Here is a 17,216-nt window from a genome sequence, read left to right on the forward strand (position 1 = left end):
ATTTTTAAATTTACGGTGGAGTTACACAATTACCCTTTCAAATAGGAAACAATATTAGCGAAAATAGGAAATAATATATTAATCCAATCGTCGATTCCCCATGTACCCTCTGACTCTCTCACTCGGAGCTTTCGCCGCCGCTTGTTATACGGATGACACGCCACCCGCCACCCCACGCCACCGACCCTGAGAACCAGAACAACCGCCATATATCCCAAACTCAGTATATATAACACACACACGCTCTCTCCCTCTTCCCCCTTAGAAATGGCTAACCAATCACTGAAGCGTATCTTCCATAATATTCGTAAGTGCCCTCTTCTTTGTTCAAAGCTCTGTTTTTTTTTTTTTTTTGTTGGGCCGTGATTCTGTATAGTTCAAAGTCTTTAGATTTCTTAATTTGTTGTAGTTCGTGTTTTGTTCTCTATGTTAATTTGTTGGTGCGGAGGGATGATTTGTAAGAAGTAAAGTCCTGGAATACGTTATAGAACGATAATGTTACGAGAAACACCAAGCAATTTAGTATTTAAGATGGAACCCTAAATTGTTGGGAAGATAAGCATGAAGTCTCTAATATGTTCGGAAACTATTTAACCCAAAAAAGTTTTAAGCGAATGGGTTTTAGTTTGTTATATCAACCATTCGTGCTCTGATAGTAACTGAAAGGTTTCTATTGATTGAAAATAAGGAAATAAAAGGAAAAAGGGACAAATAGATGGCTTTGAGAGCCGACCTCTAATTTATCACTTCGTGAGGATCAACCTTGAATTGCCTTAGGAAAAATTATGTTTTTTCTTCATTCAATTGCCAAACGGCATCTACACTGAATTTTTTGAATAAAGCATGACTTATTTAGGTAAGAAAATCTAGGTTAGCTTTACTAGAGAATAGCTTATTAGGGAAATAGAATCAAAATATGTTGATACAGGCATACAGCTTAAAAACAACATTTCCCTCAAGGTTGATTATGTTGGGACACTGCTAACCCATCAAACTTAAAACTAATATTATATCAAATTGTACGCGCATCTGTATTTCCAATAGTCTCCTCAGAGTCTAATTCCATATTGGTTATACTCTCAACAACAGTCGGACCAGTGGGGAATGTTGGGATGAACCAGGAAAGTTTGGGTAGAGCCCAGATGTAAATGTTGGATTCAGAACCACTCTATTATGGGAGCTATCTATGTGTGGTTTGATCTATTTTACCATGGGAAAAATAGATAAGAAAGCCAGGAGAATTTTTCACTCCATCGTACACTTAACACTTTTCCTATTGAATATCTTGTAATGGTCCTTTTATAGGTTTATTTGTGTGGGTTTTGTGGGCTTATATGTTTTGATTCATCGTGTTTCCGGTCCAACTGAAAAGGAGACCCTGTCCTGGATTGACTTGTAATTGACGCATGTGCATCGTCCATATTCTAATTGGAATGGGCAGCCATTGTCTATCTTTTTGTACACAACCATTAGCTCTAATACACTTGTTGGGGAGATAATGTGTGTAAATTCAATTATGTTGTATTATCTATTCACTCCAATATAAATTTGGGAAAATAAATTTTGAATTTACATGAGTATAGGATCTAGTATGCTAAAGATTTAGGGTTCTCTTGTTTCTTTGAATGAGAATTTTTTTGTTTATTAATGTCGTGTTTTTTGGCAGGTTGTACTAAATTTTTTTTGAAGAGACAGGGGATGTATCAGAGTTATGTGTATAGTCTTCTTAATAGGTTTCAGTTGCAACGGTCAAAAGTTGATATGGTAGAAGCAGATATATTGAAGGAAGCAAAGGATGCACCTCAAGTTTCTTTCAAGTCCAAAGTTGAGAGGGCAATTGGCAATGATTCTAGTCTCAGCAAACACAGTTCTGATAATGATCTGAGCGATAGAAAGTGGAGGCTAGAGCTTGCTTGGCTCACAAAAGCTCTTGAACCAGCTCTGCAGTTGTGTAGGTGGGCTCTGCCAACAGGTCTGTTAATGTTACATTGTGTTCTTCATCATTATGGTTTTGCTTGTGGAATGGCATTCATTTGGCTTACTATATGAATTAGTCATGGCACTATGGTGGAGTAAGTCAATTTTTTCCAACTTTGGGACTTTGGTACAAGCATCTAAGAGTAGATGACTAATTTAACAACCTAATGCCATTCTTAAAATTGAAGGAACGGAAGTTGAGTGGTAACTCTTTTAATATCCATGCTGGTCATGTAGACTGATTCTACATTTGAAATTTGCAGGAGATGGATTTGGAAACAAATCCCCACCTACTAGTCGATCTCTTACAGAAATCATTGCAAGCATTCAACGCAGTAAGATTGGGGTCCAGGATTGGAGCTTGAGCGATCTTACCATTGGACTATATCTTATCTATCTTCGTCAAGCATCTACAAATCCATTTGAAGATGTTAAGGGCGTTCAGATCTCATCAGATTCAGTTGTAAATTCTATACCCTTGTTATGTTATTGATGAATATATGCATATCCTCACTCAATGAATGTTATTTTTCTTGTTTCCCATTTATGTACTTGTTTAAGAATTTTGTCTCTGCAATCCAAAGTTCTATTAGGTAATGATTTCTTAATCTAGGTGCAAGATCTCATCTACCACCTGGAGTTAGCAAAAGGTTGTTATAAGGGTAATGCTGCGGCTCTTGCAAGGATCAGCATGATTCGAGAAAGTAATGTTTTGAAGTTTGTAAACGATTCCAGCCTGATGAGGCCTGGATATTATGTTGGGATTGATACCCGTAGGAAACTTGTAATTCTTGGAATCCGTGGCACTCAGACTGTCTATGACCTTATCACTGACATTGTTTCTTCGAGTGATGAAGAAGTGACATTTGAAGGTTATTCCACCCACTTTGGGACTGCTGAAGCTGCTCGTTGGTTTCTTAGTCATGAGATAGGAACCATTAGAAAGTGCTTGGAGAAATATAAGGTGACCAACAGTAAACTTTATCTGAAAACAGATGTAGTTTTTTTTTTTTTTTTTTTTTTTCTTTTTTCTTTTTCTATCATCCATTTTTTCATTTTGAATTAACAGTTACCTTGATATCATTGTAGTGAGCCTAATTTATCAACAGGGATACAGGTTAAGGCTTGTGGGTCATTCTCTTGGAGGTGCTACAGCTTCTTTACTAGCAATAATGCTCCGTAGAAAGTCATTTGAGGAGCTTGGATTTAGCCCTGACATTGTTTCTGCCATCACATATGGCACTTCACCTTGTGTCTCCAGAGAACTTGCTGAAAGTTGCTCTGATTATGTTACAACGGTTGTTATGCAGGTGGGTGGATGCATTTGACAATCTGTTGGTTATGTTTTTCGGAAGATGCAAATCTTTTTGAGTTTTTATAAAAATTATTGTTTTAGCAGTTTCTCTTGTTTTATCTGTCGTGTTTCTGTTCTCTTATTGCCTCTCGTTTTTCCTTGTGTTCAGGATGATATTATTCCTAGGTTAAGTGTAGCTTCTCTAACAAGGCTGAGGAATGAAATCCTTCAAACTGATTGGTAAGCTTTATCTAGCATGTACAGAAGCTACTGTCTTGCTAAAATCCAGTACGCTCATGAATTAAGATGTCCCTTTTGGGAATAAGGGCATCTCTCAAGGAATTATTTCACGTTTGGAACTCAATTGTTAAAGGGCATGTCTATTTTTCTTAGGCTCTAAATTCTCAAGGAAATGCAAACTTTTTAGTTTCAATTATTTATGAGTTAGACCTCGCAATTTGGGATTAATGCTTTTTGGAATTTTGTAATCAATATCATAAAATAGAACATCTTTATTAATTTTTTTTTTCTTTTCTAGTTTTACTTATCAAATTTTTTTTTTTTTTTTTAATGGAAATGAAAAAGTTCATACACTGCATTTTCGAGGCCTAGCTTGTGGTTTCATTGCCATTGTGAAGGCAAATTAACTAAGTTAGTATTCAAGGGGCTTAACTTATTTTAAAAATCTATTTCAAAATTTCCTCCTTGGGTAAACCCTAGATTTTCAGATAAACTTTATGTTATTTTTTCTTAAATGATCTCATCCTTGTCTATTGCCTTTTAGCTTCTCATCAAACTGAATTAAGTATTCCAATGATCTGCTGGTCGCACATTTTACATTAATATCTGCCATAACTACAAGTTTGAACATAATTTAGTAGGCACCTAAACATAAACCAATCAGTTTAGTAGGCAACAGTTATTCATTTGAAAGTGTCCTTACCAGTATCTGTCAGTTTCCTTTTAAAGGTATCTACTAATATTCTGATGAGGTAGTTGGTAACCACTTTAAGCAGTTTTTTATATCAAGGAATTTTTTTTTTAGAAAAAAAATTCCTTAAATTCTAATCACTAGGTTCTCTGTATATACAAGGTAGCTTCTTTTGTTTCTGTCATCACTTTTATATGCATGGTAATGGAGAGGGATTTAAGGAATTTTTATTCTTTGTATTTTTACAGGATGAGTTTGGTTGAGAAGGAAGACTGGAAAAATGTAATAGATATGTTTACAAATGCAAAGCAGGTTGTGTCTTCGGTGCAAGATGTGGCTTGGAAACTTGCTGATTATGCAAATTTCAGGAACAAAAGAACTTCTTTTGGTAAGCTTGCCCTGAACTGCCCCCAAGGTTTCCAACTTTCGACACACACACACACACACACACTCTTATATATGTATATATGTATAATCATATATTCATATAAAAGCCGAGTTTTGACGTAGAGAGTGCTTAGAATTACGACACGTGTCCTGAACCCATGTTTTAGAGAGTGCATATAATTGCGACACGTGGCGTTATAAAGAATGAACAAGTTTTGTGCATTTAAAACCTAGAGGTTTTATTCGTAATGCATTTAATTATTTTAATGAAGAAAACAAAAGGTTCTGAAATTCTCTCTCTTTATTTGTAATATATTTAATTGTCTTAATGAAGAAAACAAAATGTTCCCAAATTTTCTCTTTCTCTCTCTATTTTTCTTTTTATCTTCTCTTACTTTCTGTTTTCGTTTGTGTCCCTTATATTTTTTTCAAATTTATATATTATTTTTATTCAAATATATATAAAAGCCGAGTTTTAACATAGAGAGTGCTTAGAATTACGATACGTGTCGTGAACCCATGTTTTAGAGAATGCCTATAATTGCGACACATGGCGTTTTAAAGAATGAACAAGTTTTGAGCACTTAAAACCCAGGGGTTTTATTTGTAATGCATTTAATTGTTTTAATGAAGAAAACAAAAGGTTCCGAAATTCTCTCTCTCTCTTTATATATCAATATTGTGAGACAATTAAAATGTAGGAATTTTATTTGTAATATATTTAATTATCTTAATGAAGAAATATTATTTGTATTGAAATAAGATAGATGATTTATTTGATTGCATTAAATCTTGATTGAAAGACCAATTTTTTTAAAGAGTAAACCGATTTTTTAACTCATTATTTTAAAAATTGAACGGTTCATATTTTTTTCTCTCTCTATCTCTCTTTTTTTCCTCTCTCTCTCTCTCTCTCATTTCTTTCTACAAGTCATTCACTCTCATTCCACATCTCTCTCACCGGTTCATATCTCTCTCTCTCTCTCCTTTTTTTTCCTCTCTCTCCACGTCTCTCTCTCTCTCTTAATTTCAAAGAAAAAGTCATCTCTCTCCCTCCACTCTCCAACATTAATATCTCTCTTCTTTTTTCTCTCCATCTCTATCTTTCTCTTTCTCCACTCTCCAACATTAACAAAAACATAATCTATTGGCCTAAAAATTCAAATTGGAGATAATTATTCTTCTTAACCTTTTTTTTTTTTTTTTCCCAAACCAACAAAGTTTTAACATATTCTAATTTATATAAATTAAACTAAAATTAAAGGTCTTATGTTTTAATTCATTTGAATGGTTATAGATTTTTTTTTTTTTTTTGTGTAATTTACTCGGATTTTCAAGCATATTTTTAAGGTTTTTTTTTTTTTTTTTTTCTCTCTACTTTTGAAAGCAATATTATTTTGCCTTTTATTTTTAATATTCATAATTATATAGGTTTTATTTGTATTGAAATAAGATAGATGATTTATTTGATTGCATTAAATCTTGATTGAAAGATTTTGTTTTATTTTGTATTCATAAATTTTTTCTCTCAAATATTGAGAATTATGTGAATTTTATTTGTATTTAAATATAACCTTTAGCATGTCTTTTTATTGAAAGAGTGATAATTGATTTTTTAACATGATTATTTTAGCCTGTAATTAATAAAAAAAAAAAAAATGAAGATGCGTTTAAGTTTTAAAATCAAAGATAATAAAGAACCATGCGCATAACATGAGTTATATGCTAGGGTATCTATGTATAAATAGATACATAGATACTTCTTCTTCACTTTTGTAGAGGTAACCAAAAAGAATTTTCCTTCCAAAATGCTTCTTCTTCATTTTTGTAGAACGCTTATCATATCATTTTTGGATTTATCTTTGTGTATCTATGTATAAATTCTTCACGAGTGTAAATTAATTATTTTTATGTTTGTTTCTCTAGAAAGTTTCATTGTATTGAAATATAATAGGTATCACACCAATAAAATTTTATGTTTTAATTCATTTGAATATTTTATTAGATTTTGTTTTTTCTTCGTTTTGTGATTTACTCAAATTTTTTAGCATTTTTTGGAAGTGTTGAAAGAAATTTATTTGATTGCATTAAATATTGAGTGAAATGTGTGTTTTATTTTGTATTAAAAAGAAGTGAGAAGATTTTGTTTATTTTACTCTGTATTTTTTCTAAAATGATTAGAACTTTATGGATTTTATTTGTATTACAATATAATAAATATCACATCAACAATATCAGAGTTTTGTACTAACTTTCTATTAATATTTTGATCATCAGAATTTAAGTTTCCTTCTTGCTATTTTTATTTTTTATTTTATACTTTTCATTAAGTAGATGTTTGGTATATTTCAAAAAAAAAAATTGAAATAAAAATAAAAATACATGTTCAGTACAGTCATTTACTGGTGTATAACCTTTAGTATGTATTTTCACACACACATTTTAACTTATAATAAAAAGTAAGATGAGATGCGTTTAAGTTTTGAAATTAAATTATAATGAAGAATCTCGTGCATAGCGCGGGTTACATGCTAGTATTGCGTTAAATCTCAGTCAACCATAACTTTAGATTATGCCATCTGATGGCCTAGTGATATTCTTAATTGACAAGTATTTATCTTTATGGTTCTGTGATCAGTTCTTCTGCTCCAAACGTTAAGTATGTGTCTGGAATCCCTAGTTCCATATAAGTTGATGTGGGATTTTTTTTTTTTTTTTTTTCTGAGTACATATTGATTTTCAGAGTACATATTGAGCTGTATTTTCAGAGTACATATTGATTTTAGAAGCCAAGTTACAGAATTTATTTCAGTGAAGTCGAGCTGCTTATTTTACAATAATCAATCTCAACTGTCTGATTCTTACATACATATTTACATCCACATGTACGTACACATGTATATATAATCTCACTCATAGTCTCCTTACTAAACTGCCAAATTTTGTGTTAATGTTTGCACAGACGGGTCCTTCAGAAGGGAGTCACCTGCTGCACCTGTATTCCCTTCAACCTCCAAAACAGCAAAAGAGCATGCTGTTGTCATGGAAAAGGAAGGAGCTAACCCTATGTTGTCTGAAGAGTTATTCGTGCCAGGGACTGTTTTTTATCTAAAGAGGAATGCAGACACTCAGGCTGGCATCAGCAGGGAGTTTTTCACACTCTGGAAGAGACATCCAGGCGAACATTTTCAGAGGATAGTGCTCTCAAGCAACGTAATTTCAGACCACAAGTGTGATACCCATTACTTTGCTTTAAGAGATGTACTTAAAGGTCTGCCAGAGCCTGATGACGAGGGTATTTCCAGATGAATAGAAGCATAATGCTTGATGATGAGTAATCCTCTGCAAAGACAAATTATACTAACTAGTTTTTGTACAAAGAATTTGTTTGTAGGATAATTTATTCTTTTATTATTATAGGTCACTTTTGGTTTTGTGTAATCATTATAATCAGTATTAGTGATGTAATTTTGATCCCATTCCTGAAAAACTCTGCAAGGATACTTGGCCAATAATAGTGATGTAATTTGGCAATTTGCCCCTCCAAAAATTTCTTCAATCTACTTTGTCTATTTAATCATTTAAATCCCACTCACGGGTGTCTCTATATCTCAGTGGAGAATCTGCTGCTGCTATCGTGCTTGGGTTTTTCAGGAGCTGTTTGTTTTATGTCAGCAACGGCTGTGGCAAGTAATATAAACTGGAAGCCACAAAGAGCTGAATGAATGCCCTACACCACTGGAAAATGCTTGGATAGTACGGTTTTTATTACAATACTTTACAAGCTCGAGTGGCAGTTTAGTACAATACTCTACAAGCTCGAGTGGCAGTCAAGTGGTGTCTTATGTGCAAAAGTTAAACAACAAAATTTGACGGGTGAAATCAATTAGTTAGTAGTTGATATGGTAAGTGTTATATAGACTGACATGTCAAGTTGTAAAAGACTAGTAGTAAATATTATAGTATCTTGGCAGCACTTTTCACCATTCGATGAATGTCCCTCCCTAAGTCAAATCTAGTGTTCTTTGTACTAAATCTTATAATAAAAAATGTAGTCACTGCCGTGTAAAATCATCATTCATATTGTCAAAAAAATAAATAAAATAAATAAAAAAAGTAGGCCGGGGAGATTAATTGTGGCTATTCTACCTAAGCGTGACCATAGTAGCACCTACCCCGCTGGGAGTCGCACAGAAGAGGCCTAGACGGTGGAAACAATAGGCGCTCCCTCGAATCTAACTAAGCCATTGCCTGACCCCAATCCCATTAGAACATCAATGAGAATCTAAGGCGACTAATATTAATTAGGCATATATGAAGATTTTCTATTGCGAAGATTCGAACCTACACCCTAGTACATGCCATAACTACTTAAAAAATTTCTTAGACCATTGAGCCATCACCCTTAATAGTCACTCATATTGTCATTTATTTTGGCCAAATGTGGAACCAAACCCCATCAAAGTGTGCATCGCAACTCATTGTTGGAGTAAAAGGCCTTTGGCATTATTATGAATATTATCAACCCCTTTTTATGGTGTGGAAATGAATAGGATGCTTTGTCATATCACATTTAAGATTTAATATTATTGTATCAAACAGTGTAGATGATGCCATGTGATAAATATGTTAGCACTCTATTTAAAAATTCTAAATGATGTAGTATTATTTATATTGTTAAATGCAGTAACATTAAATTTTGATCATAAAATAATTCATTTCTATTTCAAGTGAAATGAAGAATATCTTTATCCGGAATTGAGTGCGTCAGGTGAATGGGATAAAGCTCTAAATAGCAATGTCTTATTTTACAGGAAGATAAATGCAGTAAAAGACAAGCTTTTAGAAAGAAAGATAAGCTTTAGCACTAAAAGGTTAAGCTTTTTGTTATAACTTAATAATGGAGCTTTCCCACCATTACCTACCTTAATTAAAAAGGTGTCTGTAATCAAGAATTGGCTGTACTCTTTGCCACACCTATGGCAGCCCTAGGGTTTTATAGCATCCAAGGTAAAAGTAGAAACAAAATTCAAAAGGCAATCTACACTTTGGAATGTTCTCTTTGCTTCATATATGCCTTAGTTAGGCTGGCCCAAATCTTGGGGGTGAAAGCACTGATATAGGACCAAAGCGATGTGCTTAGAAATAGTGGGCCTGGCCCAATCTTAGAAGAACTGTGGAAGCATGATAGGGAGCTTGAACCAATGCTGTTCATCAGGTCAAGTTCTTTCCTTTTTTAATTGGTAAAAGGATGAGTATGATTTGAATATTCTACTTGATGCTGATTGTCAAAAGAGGAAAAAGAAAAAGAGATTGCAAAAGATTAAGATGAATGCATCATGTGCTGTATTCATGTATGAATGACGGTGATAATCGGAGTACTATAGCTTTTACTATAATTCCTTATAAATTTGTTGAGCAGTTCATATAAGTATCATGTAGTACAACATGATAAATTTGACAGATAAATTTAATTGTTTAGTGACTGATATGTCACATAAATTGTCATGTTAGTTTGTAAGAGACTTATAGTAAAAGCAGTAGTATTTCTAATATTATAAACATGTTTGGTAAATTTGCAATTGGGAACATGATTGAAACCTCATTTGAACCATGTTTATATGACATTGACATATTAAATTAAAGATATAGAAAAGATCTTTTGCTACTATACGCAACCAATTTGTGATTGATTCTAACACATTGCCAGCTCATTATTGAGCTGAGAAATAAGTTTTTTTTTTTTTTTTTTTTGTGATTAAAAAAGTCATGCATTTGATTTTTCTTTGGGTCAATAAAAAGTATTGTACTTGAAAAGAGAAGTTATTAAGATATGATTGAAAATTCATAAAAATGATCAGAGGAGGGGGGGTGGGGGAGGTGGGGCTTCCATGTTCAAGAGCATGAAGACCAACATGAAATGTGAAGGAAACTTGTTTGAATTCAAATTATTATACACATTGAGACAAAGGAAGCTTCTTTGATCTATTAATTTAAATTAGAAAACTTCTAGTTTTAGTTTTGGACTCCTTGACCAGACTTCCCACATTGCTACTACATGTTAATTATCTGGTCAAATAATCCATCCAATGAGATTAACCTCTGTCAGCTTTTCCAAGGTTGTCTCCACCTGTGATTTAGCTTTCTTAAACATAAAGTTTTGATCAGATAATGTAAAGCCCTATAAAAAAAAATTATTAAAAAAAAAAAAAGTTTTGGATACTACAGTTTTTAATAAATTATTCTTCATACAAATTTATATGACAGTTCACATCTTTTTTACGTAAACATTTTAGTGGTTGACATAGTAATGCGTGCATCTTATAAACTACCAAGTCAATATATTAAAAAAAAAAAAAGAGAAAATTCTAGAGTAAGATAAATGCTAGAAACTACACTTTTATTCTATTTTGCTGATGTGATATTGTCAATCAATCCCTGTTAAGAATAAAAATTCAAGAGCTAATGGGCAGTGTGGTGTATAGCATCATATCACTCATATAGTAAAAATCGTAAAATAATAGTAGAAACCACATTAATATCTCACAACAATCTCACTCTTATATTTTTTTTAAATAAGGATTTGATCCAAGGGTTGGTTGGAACTTACACAATAGTAGTATAGGATAATTGTGGGATATCTCTTCAAAGTTCAAACTGTAATGCTAGAAACCAGTTTTTGAATTAGTTTCAACCGACCATTGAATAAGTTCTTGGTAAAATTAATAATAATAATAATCAAAAAATTATTTGAAATTGCCACGTCAACTTTGTAAAATAACTGTGGGATAAAATTGCGGTATATATATATATATATATATATATATATATATATAGTATATTGCTCGTCTTGAAAAACCCTTGTCATCAATTCCTTGACAAACAAAACAAACCCATAATACCCATCCCTCTCACAAATCTTCTATGACGTAGCCTCTTGATATGACAACCCCATTGTCCTCATTGATCTTGCTAAAAGATTAAATCAGTCCCTATATTAAGGCAAAGACTTTGAACGATTGTACCCCATTCGAACTACACCTAGTTTTAATATAAATGTGTAAGGAAATTTTGTCGTGTATACTAATATATGTGAAACATTTATTTATTTATTTATATATACTCCTGAAATATATATATTTGTTGTTTATGTTTCTCAATCATCAAGCTATGTAGGGATCAAATTAAGTCGGTGGTTGAAAGTCTAGAGTAACTTGTAAAAGTTGCATAAACATATATATATATGGTGTTATAAATATATATTGTATTAGAAATGCTCACCTCACCTCAATGTTTAATCTAAAAATCCTAACATATATATTAAACTGTGTTCTAGTTTGTCGTTTTAGTATAGAAATTTCTGGTTGTGTTTGAATATTACAAGGAAGTGCAGGACCAAAAAGAATGGAGGGGTTTTATTAGCTTTCTTCTAGATTGAGAACAAAAACTGGAATAAAAGAAACCCTAGATTTTATGTGGCAATCATCCATACACGTGCAATGGCCCCATACGCAACCTGGGTGTCGGCTTGACTGGTCTTAGTGGAATACTTGTCACCATCGTTTTCCGGCACCATCTTTTTCCATACAACCATACGTGTCCTTCCATTTTATTTTTAAGTGCCATACCAAAGCATGTGTGATTCCTGCTTCATAGATTTTTTTTTAATATGATTAATAGAGCATATATATATATATATATAACATCTGTTCTTAGAGCATATGATTTACGCATGCATTTTAAAAAGAGTAATGTTGAATTCAACATTTTTATTTTATAATTATCTAACAATGTTAACATGACACTCCAAATCAATTATTATATATATTTCATTTAACAATTACTAATCTAAGGGTTTGTTGGAAGTGTCATGCCAACCTTGCTTGATGAACGTTGGATAAAATTATAGTATCTAACATTTATATTTTAAAAATGCATGCCATAATCACATGCTTTAAAAACAAATATCAATTTAATAGATAAAAGTGTCTTCCAATCCAATTTAAAAAAAAAAAAAAATAGAAAAAAAAAATCAATTAGAACTCGTTATTATTTTCCAAATATTAAAATTTTATCTAAAATAAGAAACACTAGAGATTGGAGTACATGGTATACCCAATTATATAGAAAGTGGTCTTAGATCATTATTAGTTTTTAAACAATTATTAAATACAATTAGAAATATCACATAAACATAGATATAACATCTATTTTACATTGAAGGGGAAAAAAAATCTATTTTACATTTTTGCAGTTTTTTATTTTTTAAATGAGTGATGTTAGCTAGAGATGCTACAAGGTTTTGTGCAAGTTCATTACAAACTTACATGATATTTAACGTTACCACGTTAGCTACTAAACAACTAAATAAAACTATCAAAATTTGTTGGTTAGTTTTTTTCACCCATATTATTGTATCATGTGGCATTCATGTAAGCAGCCAAGTTAGTTTGTAAGAAAATTATAATAAAAATTGTAGAATTCTAAGCACTAGATAATATTAAAAGGACAGAATTTTCCTTCAAAACTAGGTTTGATGAACTTCTTCCAACTCAGTGTATAAAAATGACATGTGTCCATTTTTTACATGTGAAATGCACATGTTTTTTTTAATAGTAGGACAAAACTGAAATAAATAATATTAAAAACTCAAGTGCATTTTACATGTTATTAGAAAAATGGACACATGTCATTTTTATAGACTGAATTGGAGGAAGTTTCTCCAACCTAATTTAAAGGAAAACTCTGTCCACATTAAAATTGAAATGCTATAAACTACAGCTAAGTGCACCTTCAAATCTTACTCCTATGTTATTAGGCTGATTTGGCAATGATTATCGGTAATTTGATTTTTGATTTTTTTAACAGTGGTTGATGAGAACTACCACATCAATCAATTGAGATGAAATGTAGTATATAACATTACTCATATTAAAATACGAGTAATATTAACGTGTCAATAAAAATTAATTCTTAATTTTTTAAGAATATTAATTAAAAAGTTAATTTTTCTATTATATCATTATTAAATTATATTGCACTCGATAATAAGGTTACTCTTAAAAAACTAGATACATTTAACCTTTGAGCAAAGTATGACTCCTATTTTATCGTTTTCCAAACACATTCCAACTCCGAGCTGGTGGCGACGGGGACACGGCTCCCCGGGACCCACAGTCGTAAAAACTGGGGCCACACGTGCGGTGCGTCAGTGTTAAATCTGACCAATAGTATCTTTCTATTCGAAGCGTGCGCCTAGATCCCGAGGAATAACTAACGTACGTCCGTGTCTTAGTTTTTGTCTTGGTTCGTTTTGTTTTCTTTTTATTCTTTTGGCCTAGACTAGTTGTTTTTGATGATTTATTTTCCTTTTTTATTTTTTATTTTTTATTTTACATTCAAAATGCACGGGAGCAATTAGACTGACTATTCTATTTGACCGTAATAGCATAACCTAGATGACGAGAACTTTAATTAAAAATGAAGATTCATATTACAAGAATCAAACCTAAACCTTATTGTTTATCTAACCACGTAAAAATTGCCTTGATATGCCATTAATTCTCAGAAGGATTAAACTTGACAATGTGTAGGCTTTGATCCTTCATTCGAATTATATTGTTAGTGATACTATCACTTTATTATAAAGTTTTTATAAATTAATGTAACAGTTTATTTGACACTTATCACGTCAGCTACTAAACAATTAAACTTAAATGTAATTGATATAACAGTATCACGTCAGTTTGTAAGAAATTATAGTCAAAGTTCTAATACCCCAAGCATTTCCATTTTTTTTTTTTTTTTTTGAGAGACCAAACATTTCCTTATTACTACACTAATCTTGGCTAGGTGGTTATTGTGAAAACAAATTTAAGATTTAGGTTTGAAGTCAAATAGATTAAATTAAGGGTAAAAATTAACTAGAAAGAAACCCTTCACCAACCCAAGATTTGGTTTATTTGGAAATTTTAATTAATATATTTATATGCATGTGAGTTTGATGTACTACGTACTATATATAATTATATTTTTCTTTGGGGGTTAATTAAGTTGATCTACTACTAAATGTTGCGTCATGCTTTCATTTTTTGTGGTCACAGGCGTGCATGTTTGGTTTTGGGTTCCATCAAAACCATGGCTGTCTGCAAGTGATTAGTTAAAGCAACTTGATACAAGAAACATAGTATTGTATTTATTTGATTACTTAATTATTCATTGTCCACCGGAAGATCTTTGAATTAAAAGATAAGGTTCTTTTTTTTTTCTTTAAAAAAAAAAAAAAAAAAAAAAACCCAATAAGTTAAGTGGCCTTTCGATTTTATTTATTTATTTTTGTCTCTTTGCTCTTTGTGCATAAAGAGTTTAGTACCAGAGGATTAGGATTTACAGTAATTTAGATAATAATTATGAAAGAGTTCATAGGAAATTCACATGTTTGAATAAATGATTATGTAACTCAAAATTTATTTAAACACGTAATTCCATATGAACTCTCTTAATTGTTGTTTATATTGCTCGAGAAGCAAAGTACTCATAAAGGTTTTTGGAGGTTGAAAAGCTCTTGATAAAAATTGGATGATTGATCGTTGAAAGTGTATCCATATGCAGGGAAAATCATCTTTGCTAGTGATTTACATATATACCAGTTTGTGTTGGTTTAGTTTAGATTAGAAATTTGTTTTTGGGATGAGTGCCATTGTGCATGAAGAGGCTTGCCGTTTTTTTTGACAATGATGCAAATGGTTAATTAATTTGTGCCGAATCTCTGAGGAAAATTTGTTTTCTAGGAATATAATATTGAGTTACTAGAAAGTTATATAATATTTAGTTTTGACAAAATAAAAAGTGATAAAAAAAAAAGTACATCTATATATATCCATAGAAAAAGGTGTATTCACTCGAGTACCAAAAAGAAAATGTTTGGATACTACAATTTTCTTAGAGCATTCTAATCCGACTAAGCAAATGTTAATTTGGTTATCTATCTGTACGTTAAAATGGGAGTAAAAAGAGTTGTATTTGGCTCAATAATTTGAAGAAATATTTGGTGAGATGTTACAATATTCACTAAATTTGGTGAGCATGGTTCACTCATAAATGTAAAATAAATATTTTTTAATCTCTAAATTTCTCTCTCCTCCCAATAAAGAATAAAAAAACTCTAGAGAACGAATATTTAAATGGATATTGAAAGTGGGTAGCTAAAATAGAGGGCAGGATGAAAGAGCACTCACAATGGAGTAGCCAAATTTTTATGCAAAATGGCTCATCAAAACTCATTTTATCTAGTTTAGCTAATAAATTTTTAAAGGTCTCCTACATCCAATTAGTTATATTTTTATCTATATCATTTAAATAATTTTTTTTATAGGGATTGTATTTTTCCTAAAGATCATATTTTTCAACTTTTGGAAAAAAAAAAAAAGAGATGTGGAGAAAGAAATAGTAGGAGAAAGTTTTGGGAAAAAGAGAAAACATGTGAGAAAATAAATAAATAAATAAATAAAATGGCTCCCGAGAAAAGTGGTTACATGTACCATTTTTTTTGGTTTATCCAATAAAATATCCATTTTGCATTTTTTTCCCGCTAATCCAATGTGTTTTGGGGGGGGGGGGGGGGGGGGGGGGGGGTTTACAAATCTGATTAACCATTTTAGATAAAAGTATTATTTGGCTCCTCCATTGTGAGTGCTCTAATTATTTTGAAAAAGTTGATAGCTAAAATTATAATTAAAAAAAAAAAAAAAAAACTAGTATTTTTTATAGCTAAAATGAAGAGAGAATTTGCTAAGTTGGATGTGAATACTTTTACAAATTCATGTGATAGTCCACATTTTATGAAAATAAGCATTGCGTGATAGTCTACATTTTAGTTGCTAAAATGTAGACTGTCCCCTCGATAAACATGATAAGTGTTATGTAGTTTGTCACTTGATAATTCATACTTTAGTGACTAACGTAATAAGTACCATGCACATAAATTGTTATGTCAATTTATAAAAAACTTAATAGTAAAAACTATATAACTTGTAACATCACTCCTAATGAAAAACCGATGTATGAGACACTTATACCTATTTATGAGTTCTTTCTTTTTAAAGGTAGAATTAGGAAAAAAAAAGGGGGGGGGGGGGGGGAGAAAGGAAATTGCGTTTGATTTGTATAGAAAGTCACAATGACATGTTTCAAGTCTCTAAAGTATTTTGAACCATATGATGCGCTCTTTGTACATCTTGTACAATAAATTTGTCTAAGGCTCACTCAAGCACCCTACTATATGAAAATAATTCTCTAAAATCAGTTACATGACGAGCATCCAAACTATATGCAAAAGCCTTTCCTTAAAATGGGTCATTTTCCTAAAAATGAAATATCACCATTGCTCTCTCTCTCTCTCTCTCAAAATCTCTCTATATATAGTTTTTTTCTCTCAACAAATTTATTGATTTAAGCATTAAAGTATCCATCGGTTTTTTAGCCTTTTTTTTTTTTTTTTTTTGCACGAGCATTTTCTTGGTCCGACTATTCAAAAATCTGCTCGAATATTAATATATATAAATGAAAGTGGTGGAGCATAGTGACTGCATAGATATCTGGAGCATGCCAAGCACTTTGTTTGAACAA

The 17,216-nt window shown here is 31.6% G+C and overlaps 1 protein-coding gene across 1 annotated transcript; it reads left to right on the top strand.

Annotated features, from left to right (window-relative positions):
* Positions 1-253: 253 nt before the first annotated feature.
* Positions 254-8,169, top strand: LOC148583205 (uncharacterized). The gene is made up of 8 exons (XM_088511698.1): positions 254-307; positions 1,667-1,972; positions 2,241-2,440; positions 2,591-2,941; positions 3,087-3,287; positions 3,441-3,511; positions 4,451-4,590; positions 7,552-8,169. Exons 1-8 carry the CDS (start codon positions 268-270, stop codon positions 7,896-7,898), a joined length of 1,656 nt encoding a protein of 551 aa, XP_088367824.1. The 5' UTR covers positions 254-267; the 3' UTR covers positions 7,899-8,169.
* The last annotated feature ends 9,047 nt before the right edge of the window (positions 8,170-17,216 follow it).

Source organism: Corylus avellana, chromosome 11 (genome assembly GCF_965113065.1).
Source record: "Corylus avellana chromosome 11, dhCorAvel1.hap1.2, whole genome shotgun sequence".
Classification (NCBI taxonomy): Eukaryota; Viridiplantae; Streptophyta; class Magnoliopsida; order Fagales; family Betulaceae; genus Corylus; species Corylus avellana.

Excerpts from the sequence above, each read along its gene's own strand:
- LOC148583205 (XM_088511698.1), top strand. The coding sequence starts at position 268 with ATGGCTAACCAATCACTGAAGCGTATCTTCCATAATATTC. Across the intron at positions 1,973-2,240 it reads TAGGTGGGCTCTGCCAACAG|GAGATGGATTTGGAAACAAA; the intron begins GTCTGTTAATGT and ends TGAAATTTGCAG. Across the intron at positions 2,942-3,086 it reads AGTGCTTGGAGAAATATAAG|GGATACAGGTTAAGGCTTGT; the intron begins GTGACCAACAGT and ends ATTTATCAACAG.